General features: G+C 33.9%; 1 protein-coding gene across 2 annotated transcripts in view; it reads right to left on the bottom strand.

Annotated features, from left to right (window-relative positions):
* Window positions 1-20,821, bottom strand: part of COL24A1 (collagen type XXIV alpha 1 chain) — a 399,913-nt gene that overhangs the window by 67,454 nt on the left and 311,638 nt on the right. For both annotated transcript variants that reach the window (XM_007480591.3, XM_056815400.1), the window contains 4 exons: window positions 19,517-19,573; window positions 17,775-17,828; window positions 11,499-11,552; window positions 11,347-11,400 (listed from right to left, as the gene is read on the bottom strand). In XM_007480591.3, the coding sequence (XP_007480653.1) occupies window positions 11,347-11,400; window positions 11,499-11,552; window positions 17,775-17,828; window positions 19,517-19,573 (219 nt within the window). The remainder of the gene's footprint in view (window positions 1-11,346; window positions 11,401-11,498; window positions 11,553-17,774; window positions 17,829-19,516; window positions 19,574-20,821) is intronic.

The raw sequence follows: 20,821 nt of genomic DNA, 5'->3' as shown, positions 1-20,821 counted from the left end.
TAGAATCAATACTGTGTATTGGCTTCAAGGCAGAAGAGTGGTAAGGGCTAGGCAATGGGGGTCAAGTGACTTGCCCAGGGTCACACAGCTGGGAAGTGTCTGAGGCTGCTTAAATTTTTTAATGCTATTTCAAAACTACTTTTGTCATGTTATTTTATTAAAAGTGGAACACTCCACGAATCAAGGGGCACATCTTTATTTTTCTCATTTACATTATAATGATAATATTTGCAATTGTACAAAGTTGTGCTTCCTATTTTACATAGCTTGCTCTGAAAAATTTTATTATAGATCATTATCCTTACAAAAACAAAACAAGAACTTAAACTCATATTTTAAAAGAGGGGCTTTCCCAATTTGATGTAATGCCATTTCTCTGTACTTAAAGCAGTCCTATTGCTTTGATTCTCTCAAATAATAGTTATTATTTGGTTGGTTCTAAAGGAGAGCTATAATAACAGTTCACATTTAGTATGGCTAGGTAGCAAAGTGGATAAAATGCCAGACTTGAAGTTAGGAGGTCCTGGGTTCAAATCTGGCCTCAGACATTTTCTAGCTCTGTGACTATGGGCAAATCATTTAACCCCAACTTGCTGGCCCTTGCCACTCTTCTTAGAGGTGATACTAAGATAAAAGGTAAGGGTTAAAAATAATAATAGTTCAGGTTTATCTAGAACTCTTGGGTTTATGTAGTAATTGCCATTGACCACTTCACAAACTGGTAGAGGCAATTCTGTTATCTCAATTATATGTTAATTCTATCAGACTTCCCAAAGGGAGCTAAAATAAAATCAAATGAGTTGAGAAAGATCATAACAAACTTTTTGTTTTAATTGATGAATTTCTGCTTCCTCAGATTTTTTTTTTAAAGAAAAAGGCAGGGCATATATCATAAAAAACAATCTATTAAACTTTTTTATGTACTAAAAACTGTAGTTTTGGTTTCAGAGAAACCACCGAATTTTTATTTTCTTGCCAAGTGAATTGATCTTGTATCTGGTTTTGAATTACTCTCATTCTTCCTTCTCAGGCTCTCATATACCAATCAATCAACAGAATGAGTGATCTGTTTGAGTAGAATAAATATTTTATTTTTATTCATATAAAAATCTACAACAAAAAACTTAGCAAACTTGTATAATAATAAACACTGACTATGCTAACCTGGATAAATACGAGAGAGAATATTTTAGGCTTCAGTTTTCTAACCCATAAATCAAGGGATAAGGACATAGAACAGTGTTTTGTTACAGCTTTAAAATTATATTATTTTAAATATATATTTAATTAATATATTTACTTATATATAAATATAAATAATATATTTAATTAATTAATAAATATATAAGATATTAAAATTATATAAATATAAAATTGTATATATATGTATATATATAATAAAAATATATTATTCTAAAATAATGGAAATTTTATGAGGTGGAAACAACAAGAGTTAGAGAGTCAGGGTTTATCAGTCCTTTGGAGATAATGTACACCTACTCTGAGAACAAGCAGGCCTCCATAAACAAGTCATTCACTTAGCAAATATTCAGTAAGCACCTACTATGTGCAATGAACAGTACATTAGCAATCCATTAAAACAAGCAAGTCTTGAGTCTTCAATTTAAAATTTTAATAGCATTTGGACCATATTCATAGGAGAAAAAATCCCAACATATAAAAGATTGGGGAAGGCCATATACCAACTAGAAAGAGAAAAACTCACAGCAACATTCAGAATGCCATTAGAACAGAAAATTATTCATTTAAGTTTTGAGAGACTCATTGTAGCTGATCTTTGGTGGCTCCTAGGCCAATTATTCTTCCATTTTTTTGATGCAGGTTCCATTTTTCCAAGTACTTATTCTAAAGAGCAATAGATCTAGTATACATTCATGGCGAAGATCCAGTTCAAAATCTGTAACCCTGTAAGGATTCTAGGTACATTTATACACATCACTTCATTAAAATAAAATAACTCCAAAGAGCTAAGCCTGAATGTTTTTCCAGGAACAGTATGTTAAGTGGATTTTTATTTGATGGATAAACATGAATGTTATTCAAGCCATTTCATAGAAGTAATAGTTTTTTTTTCCCCCAAAGAGATTTATAACATTTAAGTTAAAAAAGTGATCTATCAGTTCCTCCACAACCCATATTTTTAATATTAGGTCATTGCAAGATTCTAGTTATTTTCTATCCCATTCATTCCTGTGGTTGTCAGGCATTTAAAGGATAGCAGTGAATCTGATGTACCCTCACTCACCATATGCATAGACCTAGTAATACAGTGTGTACAAACTGTAGGAAAGGTCAGTAAGAATGAATAAAAAGTCTTAAATTATAGAATATTCAAGACAACAGATTATATTGAATAGAGGCAACATAGTATATAATAGATAGAGCACTGTTGTTTAAGTCCTGTGTCCTATGCATAGTAGCTCAATTAATTAAAAAAATTAATTTAAAAAAGAAGCAAATTTACTTTACTTTTAATGCCCCTGGGGAGATGTTGAGGTTGTAAGTGCTAGTGAGTTGCTCTTGTACATTGATGGAGGAAATGTATCTGGTTTCACACTGATGAAATCAGAAGTCTAGACACTCAGTCTCTTTCTCTTTCCAGATCAATAGTGTGCTTAAAAGTTATACTTTCATGTCTAATCATGGCATAGAAGTGACCGAATTCTTGAAGACTATAGAATCAGAGGACAAATCTTTGATTTGATCACCCATGCTGAAAAGTACCACACAAAACTGTTCCTTGAATATCAGTTATCTGAGGAATAGACTAAGGAAGAATGGAAAAACCTCCTAAGTAGTTCAGACACTAAGTGATGGATTGTTTTGGTCATGGCAATCCATGAAAAAGAAAATTATGAACTGTCCTCTTGTCCTATGTGCCCTTCAGATTGAATAGTGACAGAGACCAAATAGCAGGAAAGATGGCAGAAGTCTTTTCATTCATTTAAAATTTTTTATTTAAATAATTGCATTCTAAATGTGAGATCCTTGTCCACCAAGTGAGTGAAGGACTTGAGGAATAGAATTATTTCCATGTTGACATTTTCATTAAAAATAAGACCTCAATATGAAAGAAAATAGTGGAAAAATGAAAACTCTCAGATCCTCTTTGTAGAGGCAAATAAAGGAAGAAACTGATGGAACTGCATACAGATCGAGGCAAACCATTTTTCACTTTATTTTCTTCATGAGTTTTTTTCTTATATAAGCAATATGTGTCTTCTTTCACACGAGAAATATGTATTACATGATAGCATATGATAATTTAGCTCATATTGCTTGCTGCCTCAGGGAGAAGAGAGGGGAGGGAAGGAGGGAGAGAATATGGACCACAAAATGCCAGAAAATGATTATTAAAATTGCATATTGGGAAATATAGTTTAAAAAAGGGGGGGGAGAAGAAAATAAAGGAATTAGTGGATATTGTATATTGTATATCCAAAGGAAAAAAAAACCTCCTTATTTCCAGATCTTTTGGGTCATCATGGAGAACTCCATAGATTTATTAATGGTCTCAGACTGTTTAACATTTTTACCAATGTCTTGGATCAAAGGCAGAGATGGTGTGCTCCTCAAAGATGCAGACAACACAAAGCTGGAGAGATAGTTAATACACTGAAAGAAATGGTCAGGACCCAGAAGGATTTTGATGAGCTAGAGTACTGGACTGAAGGCAAATGAGATGAACTCTTAAATAGGAATAGAGTCTTATACTTGAGTATAAAAAATAAGCTTTATAAGTATAAGATGGAAGAGATATGGATCAATAGGACTTGTCCTGAAAAAGATATCTTGGGGTTCTGGGAGACCACAATCTTAATATTAGTTAGTAGTATGTTATGGCAGCCAAAATAAAGTAATATATATATATAATATTAATATTATATTATTATATTATAATATATTATGTAATTATAATAATATTAATACAGTGCTTAGCACAGTACCTGGAACATAGTAGTTACTTAATAAATACTTAGTTACACGCCACCTCCCAAAAGGGCTAATTCAATTTTGGACTTCATTAAGAGGTGATAATTCCATTCTGCCATCATTAGACTTCACCTAAAGTTTTGTTGTTCAGTTGTTACAGTCATATCTGACTCTTCATGACCTCATTTGGGGTTTTCTTAGCAAAGATACTGAAATGGTTTGACATTTCCTTCTCTAGCTCATTTTACAGATGAGGAAAAGGAGGCAAACAGGGGTAAGCAATTTGCCCAGGTTCCTACAGCTAGTAAGTGTCTTAAGGACAGGTTTGAACTTGGGTCTTCCTGACTCTGGTTCAGGTACTCTATCCATTGTACTACCTAGCTGTCCTGTGGCTTAAGAAGGATATTAAAAACTGGAGAGTATCAAGTAGAGCATAACCAGCAAGGTAAAAGACTTTGATTCTAGGACATCTGAAAACAAGTTGAAGGAACTAGCCATATTCATCCTGGAGAAGAGAAGATTCAAGAGAGGAGGGATAGTAAAACTGCCTTTAAGTATTTGAAGAGCTGGTAAATGGAGGGGGGATTAGACTAACTGGCTTCAAAGAACAGAATCAGGAGTAATGGGTGGAAGTTGTAAAGATGTGAATTTAGGCTTGTTGCCTAGAAAAACTTCCTAACAATTAGAGATGTCTAAAAATGGAATGGAAAAATGCTGGCTTCCCATTCCATGGAAATCTGTAGGCAGAGGCAGAATGGCCACTTGATGGGTATAATTATAGCGGGGATTCCTGTGGGTATATATGTTAGACTAGATCACTGCTGAGGTTTCTTCATAGATTCGGTGGATTTTACACGGATAAAAAGACAAGCCAACAGTAAAGCTCACATTCTAACCACTGTTGTAGAGGATGCAGAAGTAAATAAAATATGCAAAAAATTGATAAGATCTTCCAAATTAAATCAACACATACTTTACTATCATACTTAAAAGTGTGTGGTAGCACAGTGGAAAGAATGAGCACTGGACCTGAAGTCAAGAAGACCTAAGTTTAAATTTAACCTCAGACATGTATTAGCTGTGTGACCCTAGGTGAGTAATTTAAACCATCTGCCTTAGTGTAGTCATCTATAAAATGAGAATAATAATATTTCTTTTCCAAAGTTGCCCCGAGGATAAAATTTGTAAAGTGTTTTACAAATCTTAAAGCATTATATGTGTGCTAGTTTTTGTTATTTAAAATTTGATGACTTTAAAACAAGGGGGAAAGAATAAAACATGTATTGGAAAACAAAATCCAGAATAAAGAAATGTAAGAGGCTAAATAAACTACATAGAAAGCTCATCGCTATATATCAGCTATATATATTATATTCTTACATTATATCCTTATATTAAAGGATATATAAAATTTTCCTTTTTGGTGATATTGCTCATTGTTTATGTCAGCTGCCTTACAACTCTCTCTTTGAAGAAAGTATTCTCTCTATAGCTATTTCTCTTTATCTACATATACATTGAATACTCTATTCAATATATATAATGATTATATTTGATTATATATAATTTATATATTATATACTTTATATATAATGTATACTTGGTGTTATACATAACATATAATATATATTATGTATAATAATTTATAGAATATTCATTACACATACATAAAAATATACATATATACACATTATATATACATAAATGTATATATGTAACACTTTCTTCAGAAAGGGAGTGGAAAGCAGTTGACATATGAGCAATGAACAATATCACAAAAGAGGAAATTCATTATATATGAACCCCAAAAGACCAATTACCAATGTGTGAGTTGGTGTTTAGTTTAATGCTTATTTATTAGCAGATTATAGACTTGATAGAACAAAGATCAAAATCAAGACCAAAAGGATTAAGATGAAAACAAGTTATGGCATACAGCTCAAACCTAACATATTTAAATAAACTATTGGTGCTTAATGGTAGGAAATAGAGAAGAGAACACATATCAACATCAACTATGACAGTTTTCTATTAAATGATGTAAAACAATTACTCTGAAGAAGAGTATCAAAGAGACACTTGATCTGGTGGGAAACATTTGATGTCCTTGACAAGTAATGAGGTATGGAAGATAAGGGTAACTCTTGCATAGAGTTTATATTAATTTGTAAAATGTCATAACAAAGAATGTTAGAATATTATAAATTATCAGGGATCATAAAACAAAACTCTAAATGTAACCTGGATTCAAGTCAAGTGAACCTTCATTTAAAAAAATAACATGTCAAGATTTTCCAAGGGTTACATCTCCATTTGTGAAATAGATTGAAGATAGGGTGTGTTGAGAGGAGGTAGTATGTTATGATAGATATGTGGTTGGCTTTGGAGCCAGGAAGAACTGGGTTCATTTCCTACTTTGGACACACACTAACTATGTGGCTATGGGCACATTTCTTTCAGTATATAAAATAATTTTCTCAGATGAAAATTTGCCAATAAGCTGATGATCTGTTTTGATAGACAGCTTTCATATCGGGAGCTTTGAAACATGATGAAATCAAAGATCTGTCTCAAAGGGTGAAAATGTATATTTGGATAAGTTTTAGATATAATTTGATTTAGTTTATAAAAACCATTCCATGCATTCTCAGGAAATTCTAATGTTGCCTCTATGTGCTTACCTTGAAGGTGATAGTTAATTGTCTCTCACTTTTTCCTTAATCTTCTATGACAGTGCTTCCTAATTCCCTTAAGAAAATTACTGAATCGGTGTGGATCTCTCTTTTCTCATTTGAAGATGAGGGAGTTTTCTAGATGGATAAATTCTGTATTTCTGGCATACTGATGATGCCTAAGAAGGGCAACACACAGCTGAGGAAGGATGAAGTCAAATGTTGAGAGGGCTACCAGAAACCCCAGCCAAACCACAATTTGGACAATAGAAGTCAATGTGTTGCTCAGATGGAAAAACCATGGGTGTAATCAATCATTGCCTGAAGCTCATAAAAGATGATTTGATTTATATAACATCTCAACTGCAGAAATAAGGACTTATGATGGCTTATTCTAACATATGAAGTGAGATTAAAGAAGGTCTAAAGAATGTATGTCTTTTGACCATAGTCACATCGTCATAGAATAATAGTCACAATTTCAGAGCTGGAAGAAATCTTAGAAATCAACTGGTCCACTCTACACATGACTATGAATGGTCCAAATTTTCACTCAAATTCCTATAGTAAGTGAGAGGAAAATCTTAAGACAGCTCATTCCACTTGGTGGCACAGTGGAGAGTACCAGGCCTGGAACCAGAAAGATCTGAGTTCAAAACTACTCTATGACAATAGATTTGTGACCCTCGGCAAGTAACTTAACCCCATTTGCCTCATTTTTTTTTCAATCTGCAAAATAAGCTGGAGAAGGAAATGGCAAAGCACTCCAATATCTTTGCCAAGAAATATACAAGAAGAGTTAGACATGACTGAAATGACTGAACAACAATTGTTGGGTAAAATTTTTCCTTAAATTCAGCAGAAATCTTCATCATTACAACTTTTTTCCATCAATTATTCCTAATCCTATTCCTCTAGGGTCATGCAGAATGAGTCCTACTCTTCTATATAATAACATGTCAGATATTTGAAGACAGCAATATTATCTCTTCTTCTTCCCCAATCCTTCTCTCCTCCAGGATAAATAGATCTCATTCCTTTAACTGAGCATTGTCTGCCAGTGGTTTTCAATCCCCACCCTATCCTTGGTCCCCTCCTCTGGGTATGCTTCTGTTTTCTGGTGTTCATCCTAAGATATGACCCCCAGAATACTTATTATGCTTCAGGTTCATCAATTAAAATTATATGATTACTTTTATTTCCTTAATTAGAAGATGAGTCCAAGGCACAGGCTGAGTTTATAATCCATATGGTCTTCCTTCTGTGTTATCACTACTATCCTCTTTTGGGGATTCTTTCCCTAACATTAGATAATTTGAGTCCACTAGGGTACTGATTTGACCAGAAACTATCAGGGCAGGCTATCAATATACTGATATTATTGGAGCCAAGAATCCATGATTTTCTTTTTAGTGTCTCATACACTCTTGTGACAGAGGAAACAGCATGGAGAAAGGTATAATACATACAGTTCTTAGATTCTCCTACTGCTTAGTAGGTCAACCATTTACAAAATACAAGTAATTATGCAACAATATAGAAGGGTATATAACTAGGTCAATTTCTCTTTCCATTCTTGAGGAAAGAATCAATACATTATGTGTAACATCAAGAAGGCAAATGGCCCTCAAGGTATATTTGTTTGTGACTACATGTTTATTGTGGATGAAAATAAGATGAAATAAATCCTCCATTGGGGCAGCTAGGTGGCTTAGGGGATAGAGTGCTGGGTTTGGAGTCAGGAAGACAACTTCAAATCCAGCCTCAGAAACTTTTTAGCTGTGTGATCTTGAGCAAGTCACTTGATCTCTGTTTGACACTGAAGAAGGAAATGCTAAACCACCCCAACATCTTTGCCAAGAAAACCAAAAGGACAGAGGTCCATGGCATCATGAGAGTTGGACATTACTGAAACAACAAAAAATTAGCCATGGTGAGTCCGGGTCCATGCCTTTGGGTAAATGCCATTTGTGTTCTTTGCTTCCTGTGTGCACTCCTGTGCAACCACTGAGGAATTAAAAGTAGAAACAGAGCCCTTAAACAGTCATACTTCTCAAGTGGTCTATATTATGGCTTCCTTTTAACCATCACCCCTACATTCTAATAAGGAGACAGATAGTCATGTTGTTTGATGAGACAAAATACCCACAAAACTTCAATTTCTGCCTATAATGTTAGATTAAATAATAATGAATCTAGAAAAGGGAATAGCTTTCACTCTCAGGGAAGCATAATCTGAAAAGGGCCAAGCTGAGAAGCACCGAGAGAATAGAAATTTTCATGACAGACTTTGAGAGATTAATTTTAGTCAAACACAGATATAATTCAGCTATGCCACCTTGATAATTGTGCCCATTGAAAATATTTAACACTAAAGCTTTGGCTACAAAATAACATAAAAAGGAAATCTGACATAGTCATTTGGTTGATTTATTTAATGTAAATAATTATTCTTAATACTTATTCAATTAAATGATAAATTTACTCCTTATTCAGTTCTAGATAAAACAGAAATTGTCACCTTTTCTCTTCACCTTACACTAAGTACCGATGGGCCCATTTCATTGACATTGAGCAACACAGAAAAAACTACACCCCCCAAATACACCAAACCAAGCTACTGATTGAATAGCATATAGTCTGATATATACCAAGACTGTACATAAAATTGTTTGGGGGCAAAAGTAAGTTTTTCATATCACTCATTTTGTATCTGATTTTGTTATTTTCTTACTGGTAATAATAATAATAGTTGCATACTTTAAGGTTTGCAAACCACTTTGGAAATATTTCATTTTATCCTTTAAACAACCCTGGGAGGTAAGTACTATTATTATTCCCATTTTACAGGTGAGAAAACTGAGGTAAACAGAGATGAAAAAGGGAAAAGAGATAGCCAAAGTAAAAAAAAGTATGACATTAAAATAAAAAAAAAGAGTTAAAATATTCACTTAAAGAATTAATCACTTATTTGCTGTATCATTAAAATGTGTAGATTCATAGGGATTGCAAAAGGACTCAAAGTTCATCTTGTTCAGGTGGAATCTGGAGTCCAGAGAAGTTAGGTGGCTTGTCTATGGTTATCTAGTTAGTAGCAAACTAGAATCTGGTGTTTGCTATGATATCGAACTGCCTTATCTTTTATGTGTAAAACACAATGCTAGGGGCTGAGATGCTACAAATATGAATAATCATCTGACCCCAAAGAGCTTACAATCTAGTAGTAGATATAAGATAAACATAACACAAACAAATACATCATAGAGTGCGGTAAGTACATGGGAAAGGTTTAGAGAAGTAAGAGTTAACTATCACAGAAGCCTGTATAGGGGAGGTGGCAATTGAATAGACCTTGAAGGATATATATTCAACAGGAGGACATCTTGAGGGCAATAAATGGTGGGAGCAAAAGTATGGAGGTAGAAAAGTGTAGGAAGTTGACTCATTAGATTTATGGCTGAGAATCAGTCATTTCCTTTTATAGATCACAAAACTGGGATCCAGAAGTGTGAAATGATTTGACTAAGATTACACAGGCATCAGGTAGTAAAACTGGGATATGAACTAAAGTCTTGTGGAGCAATTTCCATTCTATAATATGTTTAGGGTAGCAGTTTAGTTTGATAGAAATTGAAGATACTGAAGGGGGATAGGGGTATGTTTGTGTGTGTGATAGCTATGTGAGATAATTGTATTAAGATATTCATGAGGAAGGTCTTAAAAGAAATGTCGATTAAAAATTTCTAGTCTTTGAAACCAGAACACTCCCTTTTGAGAGTAGTAGTAGTAGTAGTCTCTCGGTAACCGAGGATGACGATTGTCTTTTGAGAGTAAAATCATAACAAACTCATACATGTGGCAGAGACCAGTCAACAAAGGCTGAACATGAACAATTTACACTGAAATTAATGGGAGAAGAGATCAATTCAACAAAACAAATGGGTTTTTCACCTATATGATGCTGAGTAATACATATCTTATTAAAAAATCTTTAATCTCTTTTTTAAAAAACCTTTTTGGGGGCAGCTGGGTAGCACAGTGGATTGAGAACCAGTCCTAGAGACGGGAGGTCCTAGGTTCAAATCTGGCTTCAGCCACTTCCCAGCTGTGTGACCCTGGGCAAGTCACTTGACCCCCATTGCCTAGCCCTTACCACTCTTCTGCCTTGGAGCCAATACATAGTATTGACTCCAAGACAGAAGGTAAGGGTTTAAAAAAAAAAACACCTTTTTATCTTACTTAAAAATCTATCAATCTCTCTTTTAAAAAACACTTTTCAGCCAGTTGGGCTAGTATTGCTTAGGAGCTAATGTTCACAGGATTCTATACAAATTGTTGGAAATGTAAAACATTTAACCAAAGCACCATTTTTTTCCCATATAAGAGATACTACATAATTGGTTGATTCATGTTTTGTTTTTTTTTTTTACCATGCTGATTGGTTATTTGGGATTTGTTGGCACATTTGCCTGAACCCTTAAAGAAAATGTTATTATTCCAGTTTTGCGTAGATCAAGTTAAAAGCAACTTTAAGTCAATTTGTTCTAGAGGCTAGGGATTATATGGTCAAGGAAAATCTAGTTTTCAGCATAACATGGTAGAAAAGAAAACACTTATTTTGAGTGACATATATGATTGTTTAAAGCCTACTCTTCTCCTCTTTTGCCCCTTCCCCCTAAAAAGAACAAATTTGAAATCATCTTAAATTGATTTCACTTACTTCAGATCCTCTCTCTCCTTTAGGTCCTGGTTCACCCATTTCACCTGGTTCTCCCTTTGTCAGGAACCAAAACAAAAAACACACATGAAAAGAGATTCATAGAAATTATCATTTAAAATGCTAAAAGAATAACAAGTGTTGTCAAAACTTACTGGGGCCCCTTGTTGCCCAATGGCTCCTCTTTGTCCAGGCACACCCACGTGACCCTTGAAATAGAGAATATGACAATATTTCAGTGAATTCGGGGTAGGGCAGCAAGCAATAGTGTCATGGAAAGAACAATGTATTGGCAGTTAGAGGTTTATATTCTCATCCTGGTACTACTACTAGCCAACTGTGGCTTTTGCTAAATCAAGTGTTATCTTTCTATGCCTTATATCATGATATATCATGATGGCATATGATGTGGTTGAACTAAATAATCTCTAAAGTTCCTTTTAGATTATAAATGATGATTTTATGAATCGGGATCCTATATCTTAGCATTGCATGGAGACTTCTTGAAGGCTATATCAGGGAAGCCCAAATTCTGGCAGTTTCCCAAGAAAGTCTGGTAATGGGTTGCCATGTGAGAATCTTCTGAGATGAAGTTACAGAGACACATTACTGGAAAGAGAATTTTTTCAGAAATTTTCAGAATTTTCAGAAATTTTTGGAAAAAAACAGAAAAGGAATTTTTTTTTTGGCTAAAGCAAATTGTGAAACTTTTATTGGGTAAAAAAGAGGGTTGTGGTACCCATGATGAAAAAAAATCATAGAAGAAATGAAGTTGAATCATTGAAGAATAGAGAGGTGTTACCTCAACTAACAGGGAGATGTTACAAAATTTAATTTAATTACCACAGAGATTCTATAATGATTGTCAGAAATATTAAAGAGCATAATGACTAATGCTATAATGAAGGGTAGATATTGTCTTCTTTTTTCTTACATGTGCCTCTATGACCTCTACCAAACAAAGGTAATAAAGAATATGAGAAAGAAACCATTTTACTGAACCTCTTCCCACAGTGGGGGTGTACGATGGCCCCAACCTGACGTGCCAAGAACATAGATGTTTGGATAGTGGATTTGCTGCATTGAAGAATGGGAGCAATTACTGAGCATAATGTTTAGAAATAACAAATTACTTCGACATTCAGGAATCTGCCATCATCCTGTTTCTCATAAGAAGGAATGCCAAGTTGCCACGTTTCCTTTTCAAAATGTGTAAACAGAAAGAAGTCGGTATCCAGGAATAAATCAGGTAAGATTTATACAGTGAGTATTCCACCTAAGGAAGCTCCCCAGTGTCCTCTCCCAATGTTGTCAGTTCAGATTCCTCTCTTCCCACTCTCATATCCAAAAAGACAATTGATTTTAGGGGGAAAATGTTCTTGGGCTTTTCTCTCTGGGCTCATCGTTTTCTCTGGGCTAAGGACAATATGAATAGAATACAAAGAAATAAGATTTGGTTAAGCTCATTAAGTCTTGATTTTTTTTTTCTTTGTGGAAAACCAATATGTGCTTCCAACACCAAATTCCAACTTGGTGATAAAGAACTCACTTCAGTGCCTAGAAGGCAAAGAAAAACTTCAGTGTGAAAAGCTTATGGGATATGGTTTTACTAGTGATGGTTAGCTACACATGCTTCTGATAGAAGAAGAAAGAATGTCCAGAACACAACAGAATCAATTCAAACAAAAGGAGTCTCTGAAGTCCTGATCTTTGGCAAATCAAACTGTTACTATAGAGAAGCTATTGAATCTCAAGCCTGTGAGTTCTAATTATGATTATTCTGGCTCTGTGACATTCATGAAGCCTTTCCAGACTGATGAGAAAAGACTTATTTCTCACCTGGCCCAAGATGGACATGTATGCTTTCCTGGGTATCGATCTCAATTTTAGACTTAGCTTCAATCCCTCATTTGTCTCTTACTTAAAATATTTTTATATGGATCACAGTGCTCTTGCCCCAAAACTACAGGTCCTTTACCATGTATCCTTTTTTCTTTTTTTTTAAAACCTTACCTTCTCTCTTAGAATTGATGCTACATATCTATTCGAAGGCAGAAGAGAAGGACTAGGCAGTTGGGGTTAAGTGACTTGCCCAGGGTCACATAGATAGAAAGTGTCTTGAGGCCACATTTGAACCCAGGACCTCCCATCCTCAGGCCCAGCTCTCTATCCACTGAGTTACCTAGCTGTCCCCCTACTGTGTATTGATTATTTATATTTATATTTCATTCCTCCAGCAAGATATAAACTCCCGGAGTACTGGTATTCTTTTGTTTTTGTTCATAGGGACCTAGTGTGCTGTAAAGCAGAAGATAGAGCAGTAATATAGATACAGCTAACGTGTTTGAATCTTGCCTGTTACCCTGCCACTTAATTCATCAGAGCCTCAGTCTCTTATCTGCAAAAATGGGCTTGGTCTCAGTGTTGTGTGGCGTTCCTTCCAACTTTAAATCCTGAATCTTATGGCATTTAGAATCTAGCACAATATTTTGCAGATACTTTTGTGCAGACATATATTGAGCAGAAACAATATCTAGTAGAAACTAAATAAATACACATAGAATTAAATGTTTAGGTGTCCTAAACATGTATAGCCTACATCAATCTATCTTTTATAGAAGGAAGGGACTGTCTATATAAATTTTTTTATATGGTGCACCCATCAGGCACAGTGAAACATATGGTTATTGAGCAAAATTCAACACCTGTGGGTCTCTGTTTCTTCCTATCTAGAACAGAACATTCATCTTTCTTGGAAGATGGTTATCATGATTATTTTAGTTGTTTTCAATTGTGTCTGGCTTTTCATCACCCCATTTGGGCTTTTCTTAGTAAAGATTCTGGACTTGTTTGGTATTTCCTTCTCCAGCTCATTTTACAGATGAGGAAACTGAGACAAGTAGGGTTAAATGATTTGCCTAGGGCCACACAGCTAGTATGTGTCTGAGTCAAGATTTGAACTCAGATCTTCCTAACTCTAGGCTTGGCATTCCATCTACTGCAACACCTAACTATCCCTATCATGATTAGCAAAGGCAACATTAACAAAAAACTCAAATGCTTTTCCAAGATCAACATAAATAATATTTGCATTCTCCATTGTTTTGGATCATCACTGTTACTAATCCTACCTAGTAGCATGGCTAATTGTGAATGAACTGTGATTATATAATTATATATATTACAAGTTTAGAAGTGCTTTTTAAATGTCTGATGATAATAATAGTAATAGGCAGGCTCATGTTGGAGAAATCAGTTAGCATATTTTGTCCAAAGAGAAACATAAACATCTTAGAAAAATACCCAGGAAGGTCTGGAGGCTACAATGGGATAGTGCAGTTGTCAACAAATCTTGGGTTTTTCTCATATGAATCAAAGTCGTATTTTGTAAAATTTGCCTGGGAGAGGCCGTGAATGCTTCATGATTTTCAAATGTCAGAACAATAAAATCAGCAGGTTGGCTGGCCTTGGTTAGCTAACTGCTTAAAGTTGAGCCATCAGTAAACAGAATAAAATAGGCTCCAGAACCAAGTGGGAAGGAATGAGGAAAAAAGGGGAGGAAGGCATTTGTTGATTAAACAAGTTCAGGGAACACATTGAAGCTGCCAATGTTGAAACCCCATCAGGAGAGAAATGGAAAGAAGAATGCGGAAATAGGAAGAAGAGGCCATAGTGTGAACCCAGTGGAAACATTCTTCACTTGGTAGGTCCTACAGAAGAATGCCAGACAGTCTGGAGTCTGGGAAGTAATGGGGATCTGGTTATAGCAAGCTGGTTATAGGTGAAATGAAGCCTTTCATCTTATGTTAGGGTAGTAAACTCTTCATTTGGCAGCCAATAGATTTGATTTAGTTTTGACTTGGCTACACCATGTAGTTTAACTGGCAGGCAGTAAAGAAGGATATTACTAAAACTGGATTTCCTACTGGATACATTGGGAAATTATGCACAGAAAAGACTAAGATGGAATCATCTGGGCTTTAAAATATGTTGGAAGCAACTGGCACTTTGTAACACAGAAAAAAAATTCAGAAATACTTTGGTAAAATAAAATCAGCCGATATAAAACAAATTGCCATTAATTGTTTTATATTCTTAACAGGTCTTTCCTAAAAAGTGTGAATATAAAATGGCTCTATTCAGAACAGAAATTGGAATTATTTAGAACTCTTTTAAACTCATACTTTGAAAAAGGTGGAAATTTTAATTTTGAGAAAAGAAATCATAATAAAGATTTTGAATTCCTCTATCTAAAGAAAACCAAAATGTTCACAATCTATATTTATTAACCAGTTTGCCTAGTCTGAGTTTCACTTCCAAATATGGGCACTGCAATTTTACTATGGCAAAAGGGTCAATGAATCAATTCCTCTAGTCAATAACATATTCAGTGAAGTAAGGATTGATGTTAAACATTGTGGAACATTAAAAGAAGAAGGAGACAATCCTTTTTTTGAAATGTGCATGACTATTTAAGGACACACAATAAACACATATGGAAAGAATAGGAAAGAAATAAGGATAGGAAACAGGATAAATCTAAAACTATGGTATGGTCTTGAAAGAAAAGTATCATGGCTGGCAACAATGATAAAAGATACACAGTCAATATTTAAGGAACTGTGGTAAGATAGTAACACTAATATAGTATAAAGGTATTAGAGGTATAATTTAGACCTACAAATCTGTTAAATAGCTTGAAATTATATGAGAAAAGTCATTAGACATTTTATCCACTAAACATGCTCTTAGATCCTATTCCTAGGCATATACTTCAAGGAAGTCAAAGGCAGAAAGGCCCTAAATATAGCAAAATAGTCATATTAGCACTTTGTGGTAGCAAAAAACTAGAAATAAAGAGATTACCCATTGATTGGGAGATGACTGAACAAATTTTGGTATCTACACAGAATGGAATATAGTCATACCATAAGAAAAGGTTAATATAAACTATTTAGAGAAACATGGGAATGGATGGGTGCAAGACCAAGAACGCAGATCTATTAGAAGAATATACATGACTACAATAATATAAATGAACCCCAAGCTGAGAAGGAACTGATCTCAGATTCAATGCCATAAATATTTGCTTAATTTAATTTAATTTAATTGGTTGGTCTCAGAGGATAGATTATGAAACATCCTTCTTTCCACATGATAGGGAGATGGAAAACTTTGGATGTGGAATCTTGCATATGCTGTCAGATACAGACATGGTGCCAGTGTTGCCTCACTGTTTTCTTTGGTTCAAGTCCAGGTTACATTGGGGAAAAGAGTATACTGGGAAAATAATTGTGTTTAAAAGAAAAGAAATGAGGGCTCTTATAAAGTACAACCTAAATTAAAATTAGCAATGATTGCAAAGGACAAAAGAAAGGAATGTTTTTAATGTGTAGGGAACAAGAGAAAGAAGAGGGTAGGACTACTTTATAAGGAGAATAGGATTATGGTAACAGGGAATGAAAAGAAGAAAGCTTTCTTCATTTTTATTTGTTTTCTCTGCCAAGAAGCATTTTATTTGAACTGAGGAGTGTAGAACAAAAATGATTACTATTTGAAAGTCTATACTTCTTTTATCAGCCAAATTCTTTGGACAAGTTGTTTATAATTGTTGTTTTCACTTCCTCTTTTCTTATTCCTTTATAATCCAACTTCCAATCTGATCTCCCAACTGAAATTGCTTTATTCCAATTTAGAAATGATTACTTAAAGGCCAAATCATATTATCTTTTCTTAGGCCTAATCCTTTTCGGCATATCAGCTACATTTAATAATAATGATGATGATAAGAAGAAATAATAATGACAAAATAGCATTTCAATAGTACTTTTAAGGTCTGTAAAATACTTTATAAAGTGTTATATATATATATATATATATATATATAAAGTATGATCTCATTTTATCCTCAAAAAGTGTCAATACCTCCTTTAACTTCAAAAATTTCCTAATACATACCTTTGTTACAGAGAATAGCATTAAGTAAAATGGAGTATTGCATCTGATAATGTATAAAGCATTCTGTACCCATAGTCCACCATGTTTCCACCAAAAGAAAAACAACTTGCAATTTTAACCCAAGGAAAATTAAGATCACGTTTTTATAAAGTTTGAAAGTTTGTAATTAGGATCTGTACCCTAAAACTACAACTCCCAGCACCCCACTTTCCTCACATTAAGTGCTGAAGTAGGGAGGATATAAATTTTGTGTAGCCCTCTCACTCTCTCTTCTTCCTGTTATGGCGGCTGCCAGTGGTCTTTTTAAACAGGCAAGAGAATTTAGTCACATGGTTTTATTTTGTTAGATAATTATCCTTTTATTCCTTTACTTCTAGTGATTATTAATAAACTTTATAAAATATAACACTTGGAGTATTGGACATTAATTTAAGTCTTACAAAAGGAAACATTTTTTTCCCTGTCGTTCTTACCTTATAGCCTTCAGCTCCAGATTCTCCTCTTTCTCCTCGGTTGCCTATTGGACCCTAGAGAGACCACACACATACAGAATCAGTTGTATAGTTGAAATCAAATATTCTTTAACTCATTTTATATTATTAGCATAGCTTTTTCTTTTGCCAAGAAGCACATAAACCAAATGTTAAATAATTTGTTCAATCCCACTCAACAATAAAGACCAAGATGAATAGAATAGGATCTCAGTGAGATCAAGATCTGCATGCAACTGTGGGAAAGCAATGATTCACCCAAAGCCTAAAGGAGGAGAGGGTTTGTGGAATGGCTGGCCTGGAAAAAACCCCAACAAAAAAACCTTGAGAAAATGAGGTTCATCTAAACAGCATGCATTATCAGATGAGTAAATTGCCCGACCTTGAAAACATATACATATGCTTTATAAATGACATCACAATAATTGAAAAGAGAACAAAAAGAATTTGGTTAAATGACTAAAATAATGAAATCTATTAGCTCCTCATGGCTACAGTAAGGGACTTTAAAGGGTCTATTGCAGTTCATTTTTCTATGTCATTCTTCACCAGAAATACATTTGTTTACTCTTAAATTTATGAGAAATTCTATAGACAAACACTAATCCCAAACCCTCCAGGCAGAAACCAACCAAGCAAACATTGAACTTATAAAAATGTTTCAAACATTCCTTTAAGAGCACATATACCTTTGATATTACAAGCTGTCCTCATAATTTGCTCTAAAATTTACTTAAATATCTATTCAAATACATAAGTATTTATTGGCTAGTTCAATTATTCTGATACTCAAGTTGAAACCAGATGATAAAACATATGATTCTTATTTGAAATTTAGTTGATAATGTAAAACTCACTATAATATGATGATAGTCATCAGATACCATAGATGTTCTTACACCATGAATTATATCTTCCTCTTAACAATTGTTAAATACACTGATAAAACTGGTGATATATCAATCAAGATTATGACTTGACTTAAAGACTACTTATTTTATTAGATTTTTCTTATAGAGAATTAAATTTCCAGGGTCATAATTTGAAAAATATGTTTACCTAAATCTAAGTAATAACAAGTAGTATTCTTAATGGTTCCACTCTCATTGTTTGTTAACCAGTTATATTATACATGTATGCCATTACGGTGTATTTGTCATAGATAAATATCCATTTTTGTGTATATTTTTTTCCAAATAAATTTAAATTAATATCTTTTGTTTTTACATTGCTCAAACTTTCACCTGTCTTTTCTCAAAATTTATGCATTAAACTAATACTTTAAATAAAAAGCCCATTGCATAGAGTTCTTTATTATTATTCATAATAATTATGTTAATAATTAGCATTTCTATATTATACAGATTTTATATTATGTTTATTATATATTTATATATTATATATATTTTTAAGGTACATGAAGAAACCCTACAAAGTAGTTACTATTATGATCCCCATTTCATGGATAAGTAAGTAGGGGCTAAGAGAGATTAAGTGACTTTCCCAGTTAGACACACAGCTAGTCGGTGTCGGAAGTAGGATTTGAACTCAGCTCTTCTGACTCCAAGTTCTGGGCTCTAGCCTCTGTACCACTTAGCTTCCTTATTATGGTCAAACCAGGATGTATATGACTAAGAAAATAAGACTCTATCAAAAAATACTGTCAATATGGTGAATCTTATTTTATTCTGAAACATTAAAACAATATTTAGAAAAAGACCTACTGGTTCACCTAGGGGCCCCGGTGGTCCTAGAACTTTGTTATCATCTCCTGGATAACCCTAAAATGAAAAATAAGGGCAAGAAGGAATGAAAACAATACATCAACCATTCCACAACGCTGAAAAAAAAAAAGGATCCCCAGAATCCAAGAAACTTTGATCATTTGGGTATTATATCCCAGGATAATGTAATATAATATAATAATAATATGACATGATATAATATAATATAACACATTAAAAACTAAAAACATACTATAACATAAAACAATATTGTTTTATTAATATAATAGTATAATATGCCTATGTCTGTCTGTCTTTCACTATATATTCAGATGACATCACCAGGAGTGATATAGACTAGTTATGTCTTTAAAATTAAATTCTTAGCAAAGGAAAGAAGCACATATTATTTTGTGCGTAATCTCAATGTGCATGTGTTTCCTATTTAAAATGCTAATCTTTTACAATTATATAAAAAGCAACATGGTAATATTCAGAGTTAAGCGTAAGGTTTCCCATGACATCAGCATCTGTTGAAGCTATCTCTAAGCCACCAGAAATCTGTGATATGGATGTACCATAATTAGTCATATAAACCATCATTCCACATGCAAAGATGTCAAGTATCATAACTATTTGTGTCTTATCACTATTAGCTTGACCATTCGGGAGTACAAAGTCTTTATCTAAATTCAATAGTTCCTCCATAGCATGGCACCATGCTATCTACACAAGAGATACTTAATAGGTGTTTGTTGAATGAATATTTACTTAGAGAAATTAAATGAATAGATGTTGAGGGGGATATTAATGGATTTAGAAGAGATTAGAACTTGTCCCTGATCACACAATTTGGAACCTATAGAATGGGGTGAGGGAACAATCAAGAGAAGAAATGTCCTCTACCGATTACAAATTCATATCTTCTGTGCAGGTTATAGTCTTAGGGAGGTTCCTAGAGCAATAAGTGACTTATCCTTCGTCACAAAGTCAAAAGGTGTGAGACTTCAGCCACCTAGCTAGATTCTAAGCCTCCCTTAAAATCATGGTAATTTTCGCCTGTAAAACGATGAGGGTAGACTAGATAACTCTTAACATCCCTTCCAAATCTAGATCCTACAAAGTAATGCCTCTTCATAAACAGACATATAGGAATATATTGATTTAACATTGGGATAAGTGCATTTATTATTTTTAATATTTTGGATACTGAGGGAGAATACTGGGGGAAAACAGAAAGCTATGTGGGGAAGATTCTTCATTGGAATCCTTCCTTCATTCCTTCATTCCCTCATTCCTTTCTTC

The sequence above is a fragment of the Monodelphis domestica genome, chromosome 2, assembly GCF_027887165.1.
Source record: "Monodelphis domestica isolate mMonDom1 chromosome 2, mMonDom1.pri, whole genome shotgun sequence".
NCBI lineage: Eukaryota > Metazoa > Chordata > Mammalia > Didelphimorphia > Didelphidae > Monodelphis > Monodelphis domestica.
This window is presented reverse-complemented; position numbering and strand designations above follow the sequence as displayed.